The sequence below is a fragment of the Lampris incognitus genome, chromosome 17 (assembly GCF_029633865.1).
Source record: "Lampris incognitus isolate fLamInc1 chromosome 17, fLamInc1.hap2, whole genome shotgun sequence".
Lineage (NCBI taxonomy): Eukaryota > Metazoa > Chordata > Actinopteri > Lampriformes > Lampridae > Lampris > Lampris incognitus.
The window spans coordinates 12774176-12797300 of NC_079227.1; the positions used below are offsets into that span (position 1 = coordinate 12774176).

At 45.3% G+C, this 23125-nt stretch overlaps 1 protein-coding gene across 3 annotated transcripts in view; it reads left to right on the plus strand.

Annotated features, from left to right (window-relative positions):
- Positions 1-4627: 4627 nt before the first annotated feature.
- The window catches only part of LOC130127293 (transient receptor potential cation channel subfamily M member 4-like), a 51053-nt gene continuing 32555 nt past the window's right edge, over positions 4628-23125 (plus strand). The window contains exons 1-7 of one of the 3 annotated variants that reach the window (XM_056296887.1): positions 4628-4953; positions 5755-5816; positions 7762-7939; positions 9088-9268; positions 16423-16592; positions 17759-17936; positions 20952-21016. In XM_056296887.1, coding sequence (XP_056152862.1) covers positions 4891-4953; positions 5755-5816; positions 7762-7939; positions 9088-9268; positions 16423-16592; positions 17759-17936; positions 20952-21016 — 897 coding nt within the window. In that variant the 5' untranslated portion in view covers positions 4628-4890. The remainder of the gene's footprint in view (positions 4954-5754; positions 5817-7761; positions 7940-9087; positions 9269-16422; positions 16593-17758; positions 17937-20951; positions 21017-23125) is intronic. The other 2 variants (XM_056296888.1, XM_056296889.1) reach the window with 2 other exon arrangements.

The following is a 23125-nucleotide window of genomic DNA, read 5'->3' on the forward strand; positions in this document are numbered from 1 at the left end:
TTTCCTATCCTGATAGTGACACCTCTGTGTACTATAGTTATAGGCGTATCTCTGGCTTTTCCTGGCTCATCATAGGTAAGTCTTACGACTGGCTTTACTAACCTCTTCGGCCTACCTACTGGTTGTCTTTGGGGACTAGCTTCCTCATCTACGCTGCTAGCTTGGCCCTCATCTATGTCAGACTCTGACTCTTGAGCTAACTCTTGAGCTAACTCTTCTTCAGACTCATTCCCCCTCTCTTCTTCTTCTTCACTTTGGTCTTCTTCATTGTTGTCATCATTTGGGTCTTCGTCATTATTCTCTTCAGTTCTAGCACCAGGAGGTTCCTCTTCCTCCTGAGGGATAACTGCTTGTTCCCCAGCAGCTCTCTGGACAAATCAAATCATCAAATCATCGAGGTAGACGAACACTTCCAGGAGATTCATGTCACCCACGGCTTTCTCCATGAGCCGCTGGAACGTGGCTGGAGCTCCGGTGATCCCCTGGGGCATTCTCTCGAATTGGTAGAACCCCAGTGGGCAGATGAACGCCGTCTTCTCCTTGTCTTCCTCCTTCATGGCGATTTGATAGTATCCGCTTCTTAGATCCAGTACGCTGAACCACTGGCTTCCGGACAGGCAGTCCAGTGCGTCGTCAATACGAGGGGTTGTGTACTGATCGGGGATGGTTCGACTGTTCAAGGTGCGGTAGTCGATGCACATCCTCACTTTCCCATTCTTCTTCCGCGCGATCACTATGGGTGATGCGTAGGGGCTTCGGGACTCCTTGATAATGCCTGCCGCTATCAGCTCTTGCATATGTCGTCTCACGTCATCAATGTCAGCTGGGGCGAGGCGTCTGGACCGCTCACGGAAGGGTTGCTCATCCGACATCCTGATACTGTGCTCCACGCCTTTGGCCAAGCCAACATCCCATTCGTGTAGGGAGAAGACATCCGCACGTTGTGTGAGCTTCATGCGGAGTCGCTCCTGAGGTAGTGGCGAGTCACCGAAGTCAATCTCGCTGGCATCCCACTCCACTGAATTTGGTTCTTTTTTGTGGGTGGAGGTAACGACATCTGTGGCATACACGTGACCCAGTACCGCTCCAGCAGGTATGATGGCTTCTTTGAGTGACTCATTCCGCAGCAGGACTGTGAACTGGTTGGGGTCAACGGCATAGCTGGGCACTACTATTGACGTCAGTAGCACGCCGGCAGGGAGGGGTTTGGTAGGAGAGTCATCCATCATCAGGATCTCTTTCTCCACTGGCTGGGTGAACTCTACTTTGCAGCTGGCCGCACGGTTGGCCCCAGGCGGTAGAATGAGCGATCCTGGACCTAGCCACTTCACATATCCCACTCCCTCGTCTCTATCTTCCGTATCGTGTAGCGGCAGGTTTGGTCCGGTCTTTGTCTCAGCATCCATCCCCTTGACTCCAATGGTTTGGGCGAGGTGCACACCCACCGTTTCTCCATACAGACGTGCGAGACGCTTAGGTAGATTGGCCTTGGCGTTGGTCCCCACAATGATTGGTGTTTGCTCTGGGCCTCTCGGTGTCGGGCAGATCAGGGCGAGCACGGAGATCGTCTCAGGGGCACCAGTGACTTTCTGGGGGAATTCCATCTCCACCACAACATATCTTCTGTAGGGGGTCGCCTTTTCTCCTTGCCACTGCAGTCACTCTCTTCAACCATGAGTTGGGCTTGCTCTAGCCAGTGATCAAATGGCTCTTCACCAGCTGGAGTGGGTAGGTTTCCTGAGAAGATCCGTAGTCGCCGGAGGCCACCACTGTCTGAGGAAGGCTTGGAGGTTTTATCGAGTAGGTCGCTGACCACTCGTAGGAGGGCTTCAGTGGCTGATAGGGGTTCTGGCTAGTTAGCTGTTAGCACCATCTCACGGTCGAACCGTGCGCTCGGCTCGGCAGCACAACACGGCAACAGACAACTCCTTCTGCGTTCCTCGATGGTCGCATGAACACACCACTACACTGTAACTGATAACGTTACTTCGCTAAACTAGAAGACGGCCCGACTCACTGTGGGGCAAGCCCCTTACCGCATCCAGTCCATTCGCCCGTCTTGCTGTGCTAGCAACGAACACCGACTGGCTAGCTCGCTCCGTAACGTCGCTGGGTCCACATATGGGACTGACGAGTAGTCAGTTTGTCTCCCCAAGCCACACAAACAGTTCCCGGGATGGGTCTCGGTCAGACACCCGCACACATCACTGTTCACTAAACTTCAATTACATTTCTCTCACCGCAAAATAGCATATAACAACTCGACATCAAACTGCTCCGTTGCTCACACCAGGGACGAGTGACCTCTTTCTCCCCCTCCAGTCTGCTCGTGCTGACGTTTTCCGCTGCCCTCTCAACCAATCACATTCAAGGTAAGGTATTCTCTCCACAGCCAACCAAGCACAACAATGGTAAGTTTCAACACTAAAAGTAAATGCATTTCACATTGGTAAACAACTGTTTTGCAGAACAATATCAACAATATAATATATTCATATTCAAAAGGTATACAAAATAACAAACACAGGCCAAACTCTTATCTAATAGTGCAATATAATATATCTAAGGCCTATAATTTAACCACAGGGTTACAAAGTCATTGATAAGAAATGAAATGAATGGGGGTGAGAAAACCTGTTTGCATCAAATCAAACAGCAGACTTTACATCACCGGCCCCTCTCTTTCTGCAAGCTTCTTATCACCTAGACTGTTTCTCTGTGGGACAAACACAACAGAGAGAACGCCTCGCCAGTGACATTTTAAAACAATACCGGACTATTGTGTTTAGTAGTCTCCAGTGGATTATAGTTATTTAGAGCAAAACCCCAAGGATTCTCAACATACACTGTATGTGTGTGTTTCAAAATGTTTAGGAATTGTATTCAACACACACACACACACACATACTCACGTTATGAAATGCGACTAATTATCACTTTATTCTTCTTGGACCCACAGGACACAAGCAGACAGCTTCCCCTCGGTAGCCGACGTCGAGGCGGTTGAAGTCGAGGTCAAAGGGTCAGAGGGCACAGAGGCGCGTGCTCCAGAACCAAAGATCATTCCCTACTATTCAGAGAGCAATCAGCCAGACATGGATGCCCTAAAAAACAGGTACAAAACAGACAGGTACAAAATATTGTGAGCACTAAGGACAGGGCTAGCTAAACTATGTCTTATTGTATCCCTGTCTGATGTAATTTATGTGGAAACTGACATGAATTACATGATAGAATGTTTTTTATTCTGTTTTTATTCTTCTTCTTTTTTTTAGAAACGTCTTTGAAATGATAAGACACATATTTACTTTTTCTTCTCTTCTTAAAGTCTCCTGGTGAAGTTGCGGCCCAGACGTGCCCCTCAGCGGGGCTGCCAGCTCGGGACCTGCCAGCTTCACAACCTGGCCAACACTCTGTACCAAATCAGCAAAACCAGCGGGAAAGACGAGTCGAAGACCGCTCACGACCCCCAGGGATTTGGAAGATAACGCCAAAAAGAAAGGAGAGACAGAAATTATGAATGAAGAGTCTGGGACACAAGTCTTTGTCGATCAACAAGTGTTATACCAAAATTTGTGATCTTTAAAAATTGTTACCTTGACTTAAACCCCCACCAGGCCTATACCCAAACTTAATCAGGAGGTGGGGGGAGATGGAGGTGTGTGCGAGTCTGTTAAGGGACTGAACGTTCTCCTATGTCAGTGTCATGCCCAACAACATCAACACTTTTTTTTACTAGTTTCCTCTCTTTGAAAGTGATGAATTGAGTGGGGTTTTTTTCTTTTTACACACTTTCCTTCTTGTCTGACAAACAAGAACGTGAAAATGCCTATTTACCAACTCCTCTACGTAGATGTTTTAAAGTTAAAACATCGATTCATAAATTTGTTAAAAATGCCTCTAAAATCTCACATTTACTGCTTTATTGTAACAGAAAAGTGTGGAACAATGTTTTATTATGAAAAAGTAAAACCTGACCTTCAGTCTGTCATCATCTTCATCATCATCATCATCATCAGGCAATTAACGACCAGTACAGTCAGTATTTTCGGAAAATTATTATGTGTGTTCTCATTGACATGCGTTATTTTCTATAACTTACACCAACTTGATACTGCTTAATTTGATGTGTTCTCTGAATTTGTAACACGTACATGTTTAAACCAGCCCTAGTTTTTCAAATGAAGAGGCGGGTAAGCTGCGTTTAGACGCAGGTTCCCCCGTTACCGCTTTAGCCATGGTCACACTTTTCAACGGTCGCAGATTTTGCTATAACACCTTAGTCTTGCACGGACGGACTGGTACTCGTAATTCGTGCTTTGCGCATGCGGATTGTGGATATTTGATCTTTTGAACACTGTATGGAATCTCTAATGACATTTTTCTGCTCCGTATATATTTGTTTGTTACCGTTGCCATATTTAAATGTATCATTAAATAAATAAATATTTAATATGGACGAACTTGGCGTGCGGAGTGTTTTTTTTTGTTGCTCCTTTTCGGCCACCGTACAGAGTATAACCGGTGTCAGGGACCTATCGCGGATTGTACAGCCGATTACAAACAGTGCATGTGCAGACGCCGCCGGGTTTCCTCAATGGCTCCTCCTAGTTCCCCCCGTCAGCCCCGGACGCCTCTTTCGTCAAGTTCGTGTCGCTCCGCTTTCCTTCAGTCCTCCGGTGAGACCGCACCCTCACCTGGGAGCACGCACGGTCCCCACCTTGTCCCCGACTGTGACGGCGTACCCGGTGTAGGGAATGGCATTCCCATAGTCTGGAGGCACACTTGGAAAAACAACGCGTGAGCTGGAAAATGATTCAGAGGGGAAACTGAAGACCGACCGTCAGGATTTATTTCCAGTCCGGGAAAAAAAAAACCCACCGGGAAAACATGAGCGTCTCGGCAGAAGGAGGAAGCGGCGGTGGGAAGCTGTCTAAATCTGAGAAGGACCAGGTGGGTGGGGGGGGGGGGGGTCGTAAAAGTGCTCAACGCCGACAGCGGCAGAAAGTTTGATGATGGGAAAGTTGTTTTGTTTTTGTTTCCAGCAGCGCCGGCAGGAGGGCTGAGTATGAACGAATTCGGCTCGTTAGATCTTGTCCGCTGTGGCGAATGGCCGAGGCGTGAGGTTTGCATGTAAAGTACCGACACAAGACAGGATCACTTGCCCCCTCTGTCTGATTACAGAGGGGGCAAATTAGTACTTTGTGATGTTGGGCTATACAAATAAAACCTGACTTGACGTCTCAGTGTCATGTGGCTCATAGCACTGATCTGGTAGCTGCAGGTTTCCATAGCCAGATACTGCACGTCCCTTTAAAAATAAATCTAGTGCACTTTTAGCATACCCGATTTAAAAGGACGTAAACATGTTTGCTTTTATTTCGCTTTTGTCCTGCTTGCAAAGTCTACTCAAAGTTTACTTGTACTTTTAAACTTGCTAAACATTTTTTTGAGTGCACTTCTAGTATTTGCACAAGTCAACTTAGAGTTTACATTCAGTCGCAAAAAGTAACAGTGATATACTTAGAAGTACATTTTTTAGTTCCCAAAATGTGTTTTCTTCTTAAGTATGCTTTGTTTTTTGTCCTCCTGCGCCAAAGTCAACAGATCCTCCAAAGCTGTGCCGTCATATGAATTTCAGACAAAGCTTGTAATGAACAGCAACCTGCCACGGTCATCTAGTCCTATGCATTTGAATTGTTCTGTGGAAGTGGATTATAAAGTTGGCCTAACTGTTAAAAAAAATGTTCCTAGAGCTGGATCCCCAAAATCATCAAGAAAAGAGTGTGCACCACCTTCGTGGAGGACTCTTTCAGGTATGAATTGCACCAAGCCAATTTATGGTTTCAGTTCCTTTCAACCTCACCGTCATTGCTCAGTATACCCACAGTTAGGTCCATAAGTATTTAGACAGTTACACAATATTTGTAATTGTGCCCCTGTACACCACCACAGTGGATTTGACGTGAAGTATTTGAGATGTGATTGAAGAGTAGACTTTCAGCTTTGATTTAAGGGGTTGGAAAAAATATGGCATTAACTGTTCAGGAATTACAGTCATGGATATACAGGCTCACCCCATTTCCAGAGGCTCAAAAGTAACTGGACAAACAAACATAACTATGATTATAACAATTATATTTAACGTTTGGAGGAAAATCCTTTGCAGTCAATGACTGTGCAGTCTGGAACCCATCGACATCTTCAAATTCTGAGTTTCCTCCTTCGCAATGCTCTGCCAAGACTTAACGGCAGCTGCCTTCAGCTGCTGGTTGTTTGTGGGTCTTTTGGCTGTTAGTTTGATCTTCAGCGAGTGAAAAGCATGCTCAGTTGGGTTGAGGTCAGGCGACTGACTTGGTCACTGATGAATATTCCACTTTTCTGCCTTGAGAGACTCCTGGGTTGTTTTCTCAGCTTGTTTTGTGTCATTATCCATCTGCAGTGTGAAGCGCCGTCCTCTCAGTTTTGTGACATTTGGCTAAATCTGAGCAAATGGTATATCCTTATAAACATCACAATCCATCCTGCTACTTCTGTCAGTAGTCACATCATCAATAAACACCACTGACCAAGTTCCACTGGCAACCATACATGCCCATTTCATAACACTACCTCCACCATGTCTGACAGATGATATGGTATGCTGAGAATCATGAGCTGTTCCTTTTGTTCTGCACACTTTTCCTCTTCCCATCCTTCTGGTACAAGTTAGTCATTGCTTCATCTGTCCAAAGAACCTTGTTCCAGAACTGGGTAGGTTTTTAGATGTTTTTAAACACAGTCTAATCTGGCCTTCCTGTTCTTAAGTGACACCACTGGTTTTCACCTTATTGTAAACCCTCTGTATTTATTTTCATGCAGGCGTCTCTTGATTGTAGACTTGGACAATGATACCCCTGCCTCTCAAGAGTGTTTCTGACTTCACTAGATGTTGTGAATGTGTTTGTCTTCACTAGGGAAATAATTCTGCCATCATCCACTGTAGATGTGCTCCGTGAATGCACAAACTGTTTAAGAATGCACTGGCTGAGCTTGCCAGTGCATTCTTTCTTTTTAAGAATGTATCAAAATGTTGATGTGGCCACTCCTGAAGTGTTTACTATCCATCTGATAGACTTGCTTTGCTTTTTCAGCCTAACGATGGCCTCCGTCACTTGTATTGACACCTCTATGGACTTCATTTGGAGAGTTCTGATGAACAGCTACCAAATGCAAATGCAAATACTTGGAATGAACTCCAGACCTTGTATCTGCTTATTTTGTTGTGGAATAATGATGGAAAAGGTCTTACTTGTCCATGAAACCGCTTATTAGTCAAGTGTCCAATTACTTTTGATCCTCTGAAAATGGGGTGACCATATGTAAAACTGGCTGTAATTCCTGAATGGTTAATGCAATATTTTTGTCCAACCCCTTAAATTAAAGCTGAAAGTCCACACGTCAATCACATATTGGTTACTTCATCTCAAATCCACTGTGGTGGTGTACAGGTGCAAAATTACAAATATTGTGTCACTGTCCAAATACTTATGGACCTAACTGTATAAAATGTTCACTCTCAGTGCAAATGTTGGTCTTGTAAGTAAAAAAGTGGTATGCAGGTTTTCTTCCCAACCCAACACCAGCTGACTTCACTGATTAGTCCTCCACTGGCTGGTTGAAGGTGTGTTAATCAGTGAAACGAGCAGGTGCTGGGTTGGGTTGGAAAGCAAACCTGTATACCCTGCACCTCAGGTTTAACGTATTGTCCTGCTTTCTCAGTAATGGCAGGCTGTGCCAGTGTGGGGGCGCTAGGGACACCCATGCCTCTGTGGCCCTGGGCGACTATTTCAGCACGGCCATGGTCAACCACTGGGACAGCACCCAGCACTCATCGGAGTATCCCACCGACGCCTTCGGAGAGCTGCAGTTTGCAGGAGCCAGCAAGAGACACAGCTATGTGGGTATCTCTCCATCACCCTTAAAGGGACATTTCACCGACTGTTTCGTGTATGTGCAGTCAGTACTGATGGTTACTGTAGTCGACTGAAGCAATACAGTCCTCACTGTGTACATTATTGACGAAGAAATCGAGGTTCTCCTGCTCACAGAGTATTTCCCACAGCGCCCACCCGTACCAGAATGCATTGCGTTTAAGCCCCTGTATTGTCATCCATAAAAGTCTCTGCGCTAGTCTTGCTGGACATTATTTACACTATCTGCAACGAGGATGTGTTTTCTGAACAGCGTGCTTAGAGTAGATTAGAGTATTAGAAACTTGGCCGCCAGCTGACGTCACCATACGTCACTTGGCGGACAGAAAAAACTGTTTAACCGCCGCCCCAGAGATGCAGAAATGATCATGAACAACTGCAGGTGTTTTTCATGCGCCATCTCTGTCACACATAGACAGACAGAGATAAGTTTGAAAATCGGTGAATTTTCCCTTGAAGAAACATTGCCTATATGACTAACAACATTATCAGTTTTGTTTCAATTTCCCTATTCACTCAAAAGTCCTTTTCAAGTTTGACTTGACGTCCACGTAAATGAGCACTTGTAAGGAGTTTCTCTTGGTGGTGAATGCTCATCATCAGGGCAAAATCAATCAGTCAGTCAAGTTGCATTTTACATAGCGCTTTTCTAGCTGCAACAGCCACTCAAAACGCTTTACATTTCTGGTCAAAAGAACATAAACACAAATCTTGAAAGGAAAAATCTACATTTATCAGTGAGAGTATTTACATTCCTATATTTGAATGTCTAATTTGACAGGATGGAGTCAGAATATATACAATTTCTCCACACAGACAGTACAAATTAAGGACTGATGGTCACAGATGGGTCAAATCTTAACATGGCTCATCACTACTATACAGTATTCACATATTATGTACTTGCAATAAACGTATATTTTTTTGGTAGTGTTTGAAGGACAGGGTGCTCTTGAAATAATCCAGATAATTCAGATTTTAAAAAAATACAAGTTTTTATTTAATTGGACCAGGCAAATTGATAAATGAATATCAGTATGCACAGTAACAGTCCTTGTGATACCCAATCGATTTTCAACACGCCTCCATTTTCATCTTCTGATTGGCCCCTCAGTTCCTGCGTCTGTCATGGGACACACCCCCCTCCATGGCGTACACCCTGATGACAGTGCACTGGGGTCTGCCCCCGCCCAACCTGGTGGTGTCCGTGGTTGGCGGAGAGGGGAGGGCAAAGGTCAAGACGTGGGTGCGTGAGGTCCTGAGGCAGGGGCTGGTCAAAGCCTCGCAGAGCACAGGTGAGCGGCACACGGCTCTAAAAAGCGCTTCGTTTCTGTATTTGTGTTTTATTGAAAGAAGAGACGGAATAAAATAATGACAGTAATGGAAGAACAGAGGAGTGTGTGTGTGTGTGTGTGTGTGTGTGGGGGGATTGACTAAATCTTGGTGATAGCTAAATTTCTGAACTGAATGTGTCTCAACCAGAAGTTCAAATTTAGATATCAGATACACACCTTCCATTGAAAATGTAGGGCACATTGTGAGCTATTGTACTGCTTGAGGTCAGAATGTAGTCGACTTGAAGGTGTCTGTTTTGAATTTGGGTTCTATATTATTATTATTATTACCTTCATCTTCTTCTTCCTCCCATCTCTTCCTGTCCTCTGTCACTCCAACCACCCGCATGTCCTCCCTCACCACATCCACAAACCTCCTCTTTGGCGTTCCTCTTTTACTCTTGCCTGGTACTTCCATCTTCAGTGTCCTTCCCCTAATATACCCAGCATCTTTCCTCTGCACATGTCCAAGCTATCTCAGTCTCGCTTCTCTTGCTTTGTCTCCAACCTGAGCTGTCCCTCTAATATGCTCATTCCTAATCCTGTCCATCTTCCATCACTCAAAAAAAAATCTTAGCATCTTCAACTCTGCCATCTCCAGCTCCACCTCCTGTCTTTTCATCGGTGCAACAGTCTCTAAACCATATAACATAGCTGGTCTCACAACCATCTTGTAAACCTTCCCTTTCACTCTTACTGGTACCCTTCTGTGGTAAATCATTCCTTACACTCTTTTCTACCCACTCCACCCTGCCTGCACTCTCTTCTTCACCTCTCTTCCACACGTCCAGTTACTTTGAACAGTTGAGCCCAAGTATTTAAACTCATCCACCTTTACCACCTCTACTCCTTGCATCCTCCCCATTCCACTGTCCTCCCTCTCATTCATGCGTATATATTCCGTCATGCTCCTACTGACTTTCATTCCTCTTCTCGCCAGTGCATACCTCCACCTATCCAGGCTCTTCTAAACCTGCACCCTACTCTCACTACAGATCACAATGTCATCCGCAAATGTCATAGTCCACGAAGTCTCCTGCCTGATCTTGTCTGCCAACCTGTCTATTGCAAACAAGAAAGGGCTCAGAGCCGATCCTTGATGTAATCCCACCTCCACCTTGAACCAATCCATCATTCCTACTGCATACCACTGTCACATGGCCCTCATACATATCCTGCACCACTGTTACATACTTCTCTGCCACTCCCAACTTCCTCTTGCAATAACACACCTCCTTTCTCGGCACCGTCATATGCTTTTTCTAAAACTGTGTAACTCCTTCTGACCTTCTCTATACTTCTCCATCAACACTCTCAAAGCAAACATCACATCTGTGGTGCTCTTTCATGGCATGAAACCATACTGCTGCTCGCTGATCGTCATCTCTCCTCTTAACCTAGCTTCTATTACTCTTTCCCATGTCTTCATGCTATGGCTGATCAACCTTATACCTCTGTAGTTGCTACAGTTCTGCACATCGACCTTATTCTCGAAAATTGGTATCAGCATGCTTCTTCTCCACTCCTCAGCATCCTCTCGCTTTCCAAGATTGTGTTAAACAATCTAGTTAAAAACTCCACTGCCAGTTTTCCTAAACACCTCCATGCCTCCACAGGTATGTCATCAGGACCCAACTGCCTTTCCACTCTCCAGCTTCTTCCTAGCTGCCGTCACTTCATCCTTGCTAATCCACCACACTTCCTGATTCACTTTCCCTACATCATCCAACCTTCTGTCTCATTTTCTATAGTCATCAGCCCATCAAAGTACTCCTTCCACCTTCTCAGCACACTCTCCTCGCTTGTCAGCACATTTCCATCTCTATCCTTCATCACTCTAACCTGCTGCACATCACTTCCCTCTGTCTAGCCAATCGGTAAGTCCTTTTCTCCTTCCTTAGTGTCTAACCTGTCATACAACATGCCATAGGCCTTTTCCTTTGCCTTCGCCACATCTCTCTTTGCCTTATGCTGCATCTCCTTGTACTCCTGTCTACTTCCTTTATCGCTCTGACTATCCCACTTCTTACTCACCAACCTCTCCCTCCGTATACTTTCCTGTACTTCCTTATTCCACCACCAAGTCTCCTTGTCTTCCTTCCTCTGTCCTGATGACACACCAAGTACTTTCCTAGCTTTCTCCCTCACTATTTCTGGAGTAGTTGCCCAGTCATCAGGCATCTCTTCACAATCACCCAGTGCCTGTCTTAACTCCTCCCTGAACTCCACACATCCTCATCCTTCTTCAACTTCCACCATTTGATCCTTGGTTCTGCCATCACTCTATCCCTCTTCTTGGTCTCCAAAGTCATCCTACAGACCACCATCTATGCTGCCCAACTATTTGCAGTCTCCAATCTCCTTCCAGATTGCACCTCCTGCATAAGATATAGTCCACTTCTTTGTACCTTCTTCCACTCTTATATCACCCTGTGTTCCCCCCTCTTCTTGAAATGCATATTCACCACAGCCATTTCTATCATTTTCGCAAAATCCCCCACCATCTGTCCTTCCATATTCCTCTCCTTGACACCATACCTGCCCATCACCACCTCATCACCTCTGTTTCCTTCACCAACATGCCCACTGAAGTCTACTCTAATCACCACTCTCTCCCCCTTGGGTACACTCTCCACCAATTCATCCAACTTACTCCAAGAAATCTTCTTTCTCTTCCATTTCACACCCAACTTGTGGGACATATGTGCTGATAACATTCATCATCACACGTTTGATTTCCAGCTTCATACTCATCACTCTGTCTGACACTCTATTCACCTCCAACATGCTCTAGACACTCTTCCTTCAGAATTACCCCTACCCCATTTCTCCTCCTATCCACACCATGGTAGAAGAGTTTAAACCTGATGCTCCTGGCCTTACTCCCCTTGCACCTGGTCTCTTACACACACACAGTACATCTACCTTCCGTCTCTCCATCATATCAGCCAGCTCTCTCCCTTTACCAGTCATAGTGCCAAGATTCAAAGTTCTGACTCTCACCTCCACACTCCTACCCTTCCTGTTCTCCCACTGCCTCTGGACATGCCTCCCCCCTCTCCTTCTCCTTCACCCAACAGTAGCATAGTTTCCACAGGCACTCTGCTGGCCAAAAGTACCGGTGGTGGTCACTGGTAACCCGGGCCTCCACCGATGCGGTATCTGATTTATGAGCTGTATATCTGATTTGACAAAGGTTTTACACCAGATGCACTTCCTGACGCAACCCTCCCCATTTATCCGGGCTTGGGACTGGAAGTAAGAATGCTTGTGTGTCCTCAGTGGCTGGGTTAGTCTTCTGTCATACACACAGATGCAAAATGAACCCAAGATTAGAGGAATTTGATCCCTGTAAGAGCGACGTTGTATTGCTGGTGTGGCAAATAACGGAGGTGTGGTTTGGTGAATATGAAGAGAAAAAAAAATCTAAATCATATGAATATAAATTAAAATGAGAAAATAGCTGCAAGTGTTTCACTACGACACATTTAATGAGTTGCTTCCGGAGAGAAAGAGTTTTCACTCTTATGGCTGTCAACAGAAAAGTAGTGTGTAATTTACATGTTTACAGTAATAGAGCCCATAATCTGTATTAATGTTAAAGTAATTTCTGTGGTTGGGAACATGTAGCTGTCTGTGGAGCTGGTAATCTCCTTCCTAAAACACAGAGAAACAAAATAGTTCAACACATTTCTGAGGACACAGCCTGATACCGCTGAATAACTTAGTCTATATTTAAAAAGTCTACATGCCCTTAAAATGGCAGCTTTTATGTGATGTAAAAAAAAGAAACAAAGATAAATTATGTCAGAACTTTTTCACTTTTTTTTTTAAATTGTAACCTATAAAACTAAAGTGAAAGACAAACTGAAACCTTTTAGGGAAATAAAAACTTGCGATAATGTCTTGACTTGGCAGTGCTTTCCCACTCTTCCTTACAACATGTTCTAGATCTGTCAGAACTGTCAGGGCATCTCCTGTGCACAGCCCTCTGCAGGTCACCCCACAGATTTTCTATTGAATTCAGGTCTGGGCTCTGGCTGGGCCTTTCCAAAAAACTAATCTTCTTTTGGTGAAGTTGTTCCTTTGTTGACTTGGATATGTGCTTTTGGTCATTGTTGTGCTGAAAGGTGAAATTCCTCTTCAGCTTTCTAGCAGACACCTGAAGGTTTTGCACCAAAATGGACTGGTATTTGGTGCTATTCATGATTCCCTCCACTTTGACTAAAGCCCCAGCTTCAGCTGTAGAAAAGCAGCCTCAAAGCATGATGCTGCTACCACCATGCTTCACCAGGGGTACGCTGTTCTTCTGGTGATGTGCTGTGTTGTTTTAGCACCAAACATACCTTTTGGAATTATGGCCAAAGAGTTAAACCTTGGTCTTGTCAGACCAAAATGCATTTTTCCACATGGTTTTGGGAGACTGGATGTATCTTTTTGCAAAATGTAGCTGGGCTTGGATGTTTTTTTTTCATGTGAAAAGGCCATCTTGCCAACCTACCCCACAGCCCAGACATATGACGAATGCAGCACATTGTTGTCACATGTAGGGAACAACCAGTACTTGTCAGAAATTCCTGCAGCTCCTTTAATGTGGCTCTAGGCTTCTTGACAGCCTCCCTGACCAGTTTTCTCCTTGTCTTCTCGTCGGTTTTGGAGGGGTGTTTTCTGTTCTTGGTAATGTCACTGTTGTGCCACTGTTTCTCCACTTGTTGATAAGCATCTTCACTGTGTTTCATGGTATATCTAATGCCTTGGAAATTCTTTTTGTACTCCTCTCCTGATTGATACCTTTCAAAAATGAGGTCCTGTGGGGTGTCCAGGTAGCGTAGCAGTCTATTTCGTTGCCTACCAACACGGGGATCGCTGGTTCGAATCTCCGTGTTGCCTCCGGCTTGGTCGGGCATCCCTACAGACACAACTGGCTTTGTCTGCGGGTGGGAAGCGAGATGTGGGTATGTGTCCTGGTCGCTGCACTAGTGCCTCCTCTGGTTGGTCAGGGTGCCTGTTCGGGGGGGGGGGGTGGGCGGAAAAGTGTGATCCTCCCACATGCTTCATCCCCCCTGGTGAAACTTCTCACTGTCAGGTGAAAAGAAGAGGCTGGTGACTCCACATGTATCAGAGGAGACGTGGTAGTAATTGCATGGGTGGGGTAATTGCATGGGTGCGGTTGGGGGGGGAGATTTCATGCTTTGTAAGCTCTTTGTGGACCGAGGCTTTTACAGTTGGATGCAACCAAGAAGGTGGCAGGAAAATCCTGTAGGGACAGCTGAGCTTTATTTGGGGTTCATCACAGTCACTTTAACTGATGGCAGGTGTCTACTAGCTACTAGCTAACATGAGATTGAATGTGATTGGTTAATTCCGAACACAGTCACATCCTCAGTTATAAAAGGAAGTACACTTACGTAATCAGCTTATTTTAAGTTTTTTTTTCCTCGCTAAAATGTTTTTTTTTTGTTTTTCCACTTTATTTTCATAGTTTGCGATTTAAAAAAAAAAAGTGGAAAAAGTTCTGACATGATTTATCCTGGTTTCATTTTTTTTACATCACAATAACCTGCCATTTTAACAGGGGTGTGTGGACTTTTCATATCCACTGTGTTTCCCACAGTGTTCGGTTCTTTATGTTCTGCTCTTACAGAGGAGGATGGGTTAAATGCAGAAGACACATGTCATTGGAACCAGTACAATGACAAAATAAATAAAAATAATATATCATGAAATAAAATAATGAAAAATAATTGTATTTATATAATTTTTAATCTTTTTACTTTACTTAATTTTTAAATGTATTTACTATTATTTTATTTTGTATAATTAAGTTTTGTTATTATTAGAATAATAATAATAATGATAATAAAAAAGTGGCTTTCTTTTCTTTCTTCATCACTTAAGTCACAGGTGTACCTGTTAGAGCGCTGTCCTTGTAAGTGTCAATCAACTGCCCGCTCCCCTACACAAAGAATAAAAATGAACAAATGTAATGTACCTTCTTGGAACAAATGAAGACATCCTCATGGTCCTGGCGGGAAAATACTCGCAGCTGCTGAGAGCCGTGTGTAACTACACAACGACCCCCTTGGGGACTGATGCTAATCTGGAGTCACAATGGTTCCACTTCCTCTGGCATGCTGTGCCAAGGCCAGGTGGCATAACACGACCCCCCCCCCACACACACACACACACATCCCAGCCAAGAGCACGCCAACAAGCTGTCCTGTTAGATGTTAGAGAGCACAGATCAGGAGCTGAGATCTCACACACACACTCACACACACACACACACACAACTAAATGCAAACTGACATACACAGGCACTCAATCATGCACTAACACACAAACACACACTTACATTCAAACACACAGGGGCCCCTCATCTTGGCAGGAGAGAGATGGATGTTGTGTTGATTGGAGGGTGTATTGTGAGAAAGCTCTCCTGTTCTTTTCTTTCCTTTCCTTCTGTTTTGGTCTTGCTAATAAAAATAGACCAGCCCTGTGTGTTCAGAGACACCAGATGACTGAGTGAGAGCAGCGCTACTGGTTTGACTGGAAACAGACTCAATAATACAGGGCATCCTATCCGGTCAGTCAGCTGAGAGATACCGGTAAATTATGCCAAATGATAAAACAATGGTGGGATATGCAGACCCCTGTGACCCTAAAAGGAAGTTATTGGGTACATAAGATGGATGGTTGGTTGACGGTACTCCAGAGAGGTGGGCAGATAAAGGGCAATAGGGTGGGAAAGCGAGACGGGAGACAAAACTTCAACGTGAGGAGTCAGATTTGAACCGCCTGCTTTGCTGAATGCCAGTCATTTCACATGGGGATGTCTGAAGTCTCGCATTGTTGCTGGTCTGCTGCGGCGTTCAGAGGCGTGTGTTCAGTGAGCGGTGACTAAGTCGATGTGGCGTTGGACGTTTTAATCAGATTTCCACTTTGACCTGAATTAAAAAAAGCACTGTGACCTCAAACTAACAATCTCATTCTGTTCTCCCATCTTGATAACATTCACACACAAAACACACCCAACTGATCTCATCACTGCACTCTTGAATACACAATAACGGTTACATAATCACATACACACACGCATGCACACACACGTCCAGGTGCGTGGATCCTGACAGCAGGCTTGCGGGAGGGCGTAGGCAGATGTGTAGGTGAGGCGGTGAGAGACCATGCTGCCGCGGCCTCCTCCGTCCCTCTCAACAAGGTGGTGGCCCTGGGCGTCGCCCCCTGGGGCCTGGTGCACAACCGCCAGCAGCTCGTCAACCCACAGGTACACGCACAACAACCGACATGAACACCCTCCCCAATCGCTTTTGTCAGCCCCAAAATGCACATTTTTACTTTTTTTTTTGTTTTTACCTAATCTGTTGTGGTGGATGTTGGATGCAAAGGAGTCTTACCATTTGCTTCTGGGTATGTACCATTGCATTAGTGCTATTAAAATATCCATCCATCCATCCATCCATCCATTATCCAATCCGCTTATCCCAATTGGGGTAAAATAAAATTAATTAAAATGTATTAAAATGATTAAACTTAATAAATTAAAATAAAAAAATTTAAATATCACATCTACTATTTAGTGAAGTCGTGCTTTATGCAGATTTGACCTATTTGGGATTTTTGTTAGGTTTTTATTTTTGAACTTGTGATGGAAATTCTAGGTATGAGTTGGTCAGAAAGCCTTGGTTGTCAATAAGTCATTTAGAAAAACATTTATTTAGAAAGAAAACAAGACAGAAACAGACTTTGCGCAAAGGGACGGTTTACCAAGAGTAACCCGTCATGGAGAACAGCCAGAAGAGAGTGGTCAAGAGGAGATGACGAGTTGGTCCTGCTAAGTGTTTTTATAGGCTTAGAACAAAGGATCTGATCTAATCAAAGAAAAGGGCATAGGTGTGAGAATGTACGAATGGTCAGAGAGCTTCAGCACAATCTGAATCTGAATGGCTAGGTGTAACCTTTGGATCTTCCTGGCGCCAGCTTGGCCATGCACCGCCAGGTAAGACAAAAGACTTTGTTGTGTTCTAAGGGGGTTATGTTAAGAGCAAAGGGCGTTGCTCTGATCAAGTGGAGTATATTGATAACTAAATTTTTCCATCACAAACTCCATACAAATATACATGCCTCCCTAAACCCTTACTTTTCTAACGTCACATTTCCATAATTAGAAAACTCCCTGGTGGTTATATAATCTACAATAAATATTATAAATTGTTTTCTCTTGATTTAAAGTTTGTCATCACATCCTTGTGTTTTTACGTTAATATGTGTAAACTTACTCCGCTATTTGAATCACCTCAACCTAAATATGATGCTAGTACAATTGAAAAAGTAGTACTTGTAGTATTCCTACTACATGTGGGCCTACAGGAAGCCATGATGAGTCCATGGAAACAGTTTGATGTCGTCATGATGGATTTTTCCGTCTCTCAGGGCAGTTTCCCGGCTAAATACTATGTCCAGAATACGTCCCGGGACTCCTGCTGCCTGGACAACAACTACCAGGCCTTCCTGCTGGTGGATGATGGGAGTGTAGGCCGCAGAGGAGGAGAATCGGGCTTCAGGGCCAAGCTAGAAGACTACATTTCCCATCAGCGCACAGGCATTTGGGGTGAGAGATGGTATACTCCAACGTAATCCTAATAAACAGGATTTTCAGAGATTTCTTAAAAACCAGATATGGATATTGGTTGGGATGGTACTAAAACTGGATTTCTATCTACTAATCTGGATGTGCAAGGAACAAACAGGCAGTGTAAAGAGATGGCAAGAGATTAGAAAGCAGAGTGTAGACGTAACTCTTTTCAATATATAAAACTACACCAGACAGAACAGCTGTGTTTAGTTTACATGGCAAAATGGTGATCTCAGAAAATTGCATCCTAAGAATCAGCTGCTATCTTCCTGTCGTCTTCTGGTCTCAGACTTGACACCAACAAACTGGCTTTACAAGTCACAATACCACCTGGTAAAAGGAGGTTGCTGGTAACAAGTCTAACTGGCGCTACTGAAGGAACCAGTATATGAAGAACAATCAACACATTACATGCACTGGTACATTTGTTTGAACACAGCCTGTTGAGAGATGTCAACTGGAAAGACGTTTAATTCACATACCGCCCTGCCCTGAATAAAGCGCAGCAGACCCTGACAAGCCATCATGACTCTGGACAGTGATTTAATATGACCTTAATGTAGAATATTTTAGAAACCAGCAGAAATATTTTGATTCTTCCCTGTAAAGGATCCTGCAAAAGTAAAATATTTGCTGGATGTTGTGGTATTAAAATGGCTCGAAATTAATTTAATTGCACAATATAAGCTGTTACGACCCTCGGTCTGGAGAGAGTGCAACAATTAGTGTACTGAGGTGAGGGTGCAACACAGTGAGACATAAACGCTTAAATATAACAAAAATATTTATTGACATCATGACAGGACAAGGGAACCGAACAGTTGCCAAAACAATGAACAAAAGTAACCCACCCTTGACAGTGCTGAAAAGCACCAAACCTAAAGACAAAAAGTGGCAACCGCTGTTAACCTAGTGTGTCTAACAGAGGTAAGCTACGTGATGGGTGTTTGCCCATGGGCATCTTACCTTGATCCCCTTGCCCAAAAGAGCTAAACAACTAAGCATAACTCAAAATAGTCAAAATGCAAACTTAACCAAAAACTAGACGGACATGGACACACCCGTGGCCGTAACACCCCCACCCATAAAAACAAGCCCCTACAGGCTTGTTAACAAAAACCCCACAAGAACAAAAAAAACAAAACAAAAAAAACTGACAGTGCTACATAACAGCAACATATGACCAGACAAAAAGGTGGAGCACCTCAGCCACAACACAAAGGGTCACCACAAGTAGCTCCGCTACATCCAAAATGTGACCCAAAAATTGGCCAGCACCTTCCCACCAACACATGGTCACCTACAAAGTGGCCCTCAACCACAACAAGTTACTGACCAACACAAAGTAGCACACACACACACCTCGGTCACCGTGGCGACCCACGCCAAATGACGTAGCTGCGTTCGACCCGCAGGTGAACCAGCTACAACTCGTGACCACACAAAACAAAAAAACACAGTCACAACACAAGATGTGCTGGCATGGACCAGCTGGTGGAGGTTGAGAGCGCAGCGTGCCCTGCACTCACAGCTCTACCGTCCGCAACTCCCCTCCTGTCTCTCTCTGTCACAGATCCCACCCCACAAATCTCCCACTGGAGACTTGACTCAGCCTGCCTCTCAGGCGGGCATCAGCACCCACGTCGAGTGCAACACAGGGGACCAGGGATCGAACCACAACAACCTGGCTGGCAGCTCCGCCCTAGCATTGTGGTGCATCAGACCTCGTCCACTTCGGCACAAAGCTCTGCCACCAGGACCAACACCATGGCAGAGGATGAAAGGAAGTGGACCAGCAGCCACAGCCGTACCCACCACCAAACCAAGAACACACCAACAACACCTGTTAACACTAAGCACAATAATGAACACTGTGTTTAACACCACCCAGCACCAAACGTTAACACAGCACACGGATAATGACAACTAGCCAGACCAAAGCCGTTAATATCCCGGACGAGCCCCCATTTGTTACGACCCTCCGTCTGGAGAGAGTGCAACAATTAGTGTACTGAGGTGAGGGTGCAACACAGTGAGACATAAACGCTTAAATATAACAAAAATATTTATTGACATCATGACAGGACAAGGGAACCGAACAGTTGCCAAAACAATAAACAAAAGTAACCCACCCTTGACAGTGCTGAAAAGCACCAAACCTAAGGACAAAAAGTGGCAACCGCTGCTAACCTAGTGTGTCTAACAGAGGTAAGCTACGTGATGGGGTGTTTGCCCATGGGCATCTTACCTTGATCCCCTTGCTCAAAAGAGCTAAACAACTAAACATAACTCAAAATAGTCAAAATGCAAACTTAACCAAAAACAGGCCAGACATTACAAACACAAAGTAGCAACAACACACAAACTAAACTAGCTGGCCGGTGAACTGAACACATGTGGGGGTTTAAATGGGAGACTGGACAGCTGATGAAAATTGGATTCATTGACTGGTTGATTAGGGGACGAGGACCCCCTGGCGGATACCTGAATGTAGAGTCCGAGTTAGATACAGGAGGCAACACAAAACAACTATACGGACATGGACACACCCGTGGCCATAACAAAGCAACAACAAAAAAAAAGCAATAATTTGTCAGCATTGGTTTCTGTTTGAGAAACGATAAGATGAACTCCATCATAATTTGCAGCAAAAGATGAGATTTATAAACTTGTGGCTTGCTAGTATAGCTTGATGAGAGCACAAGAAACCTTGATAAAATAAACATTAGATATTGTCAACCCCATGCATACGTCACATTCCTCCTGGTTGTTCTGTATTGCTGCACATTAGTTTGCATGTTGATCAGATTAAATCCTGGACATGCGGCTGTATGAAATCCATGTTGAGGAATAAAAGGTGTAGAATCAAGCAGGGAGCCTCTTAAGACTACTTTTCATTTTCTTGACCGAAAAACGACAAGGTGATGTTTTTTTTTTTTTAGACAAGTCTTTTATTTAAAAAAAAAAGAAACTGATGTGATGTCTTTACAGGTAGCGGCAGCATCGACATTCCTGTCCTGTGTATGTTGATCTCAGGAGAGACAAACATGCTAGAGGTAAACACCATGCTGATATCTAGTCCACCTGATAATTCCTCCAGCAGGCGATTAGATGACCTTCACAAGCTGTGGGTGGTACTGTTAAGTACTGTTAACGGTGATCATTATTTCACCATCCATCCATTATCCAAACCGCTTATCCTGATCTCAGGGTCGCAGGGATGCTGGAGCCTATCCCAGCAGTCATTGGGTGGCAGGCAGGGAGACACCCTGGACAGGCCACCAGGCCGTCACAGAGCCTTTAAAACATTATTTAATGAAAAGGAAGTTCACCTTGGTTGATCATTAATGCAAAGTTGTTAACCGGAAAACACTTGCTCTTTTTTTAAATTTAATTTATATCCGGAGAACGCACCAACATTTTTCAATACATTTAATATTTCTGGGACACGGGCAAGAGGGTCAGTGACATATAATAATAGGTCGTCTGCATATAAGAACAAACAATGTTCAGTACCTCATTGAAAAATGCCCTGAATCAATGAGCTATGGTGAGGGGTTTAATGGCTATAGCGAATACAAGAGGCGATAGGGGGCAGCCTGGATGGGTTCCTCGTGAGAAGGGGAAGTATGGAGAAAGTAGATTATTGGTACAGACGCAAACCTGTGGAGGGGAATAGAGAAGGCGGATGGACCATTGAGGTGAATTTTCCCCCAAAACCAAATTTTTTCAAGACGGCAAATAAATATCCCCCTTCCACCCTGTGAAATGCTTTTTCTGCATCTCATGAGATAACTACCCCTGCTGCATCCGATGGAGATGCAGAATGAATAACATTTAGCACCCGACGTACATTAGAAAAAGAGTGGCGGTGTTACGGCTCGCCCACCCCGCGCCGTGGCTTGCCCACCCCGCGCCGGCAGCCAATCAGCTCGTCAGGGCTGGGCTTAAGTTTGCTAGTCTCCCTGCACCCGTTGTCAGTTCGTGCCGTAACCTCCTCGCAGGAGTGGTTACGCTTCCCTCCCAGTGCGTTTCTCTCCGAGTTTATCTCAGCTGTTAGTTTACTGTTTTCTTGTGAAGTTTCCCTGTGGAAGTATCCTGCAATGTCCCCAGTTTGGATTTACCTGTGAGTTTTTTCGTGGACTTCCTGTTTTCTTGGTCGCTCATTGCCCTCCTGTGTTGACCGTTGTATGAGCCAGTAATAAAGTACGCCCGTTTCGGCTAATCCCATCTCTGCCTGGTGTCGTGCGCTTGGGGTCTTCCACAAACCCTAACAGTACGAACTGACCTAAGGGAGTGCACTTGGTGGCCCTCCCCAAACTCCCATCGGCTTCTGAGACGGCGGACCTCCTGACGAGCCACGTGTTCCGTCTCCACGGCCTTCCCCAGGACGTCGTCTCGGACCGAGGGCCCCAGTTCGTCTCCCAGGTATGGCGGGCTTTGGGTAAGGGGTTGGGTGCCTCTGTTAGTCTCTCCTCTGGATATCACCCACAGACTAACGGGCAGACCAAAGACTAACGGGCAGATGGAGAGGATGAACCAGAGTGTGGAGTCTGCCCTCTGGTGCATGGCCGCCAAGAAGCCCAGCTCCTGGAGCCGGTTCCTCCCCTGGGTCGAGTATGCCATCAACTCCCTGGTCAGCTCTGCCACCGGCCTCTCATCTTTTGAGGTGTCCCTGGGTTACCAGCCGCCTCTCTTTGCTGCGCAGGAGTCGGAGGTGGCAGTGCCCTCCGTGCAGGCCCATCTGAACCGGTGTCGTCGCATCTGGGAGGTGACCAGAGCTGCTCTGCTCTGGGCAGCTGAGCGCGCCAGTCGGGGAGCCAACCGACACCGGTCCCCAGTGCCTACGTACCAACCAGGCCAAAGGGTGTGGCTGTCCTCAAAGGACCTCCCGCTTCAGTGCACCGCGAAGAAGCTGAACCCCCGGTTTGTCGGGCCCTTTGAGATCAGGAAGGTGCTCAGTCCCGCGGCGGTGAGTCTGAAGCTTCCTGCTTCCTTGAAGATCCATCCTGTTTTTCATGTGTCTTGGGTTAAGCCTGTCTCCCACAGTCCTCTGATGCCTCCGACCCCAGCTCCGCCTCCCCCTGAGATCGTGGATGGGCACCCCCAGTGGAAGGTCCGCTGGCTGCTGGACGTCCGGCGCCGAGGACGGGGGTTCCAGTATT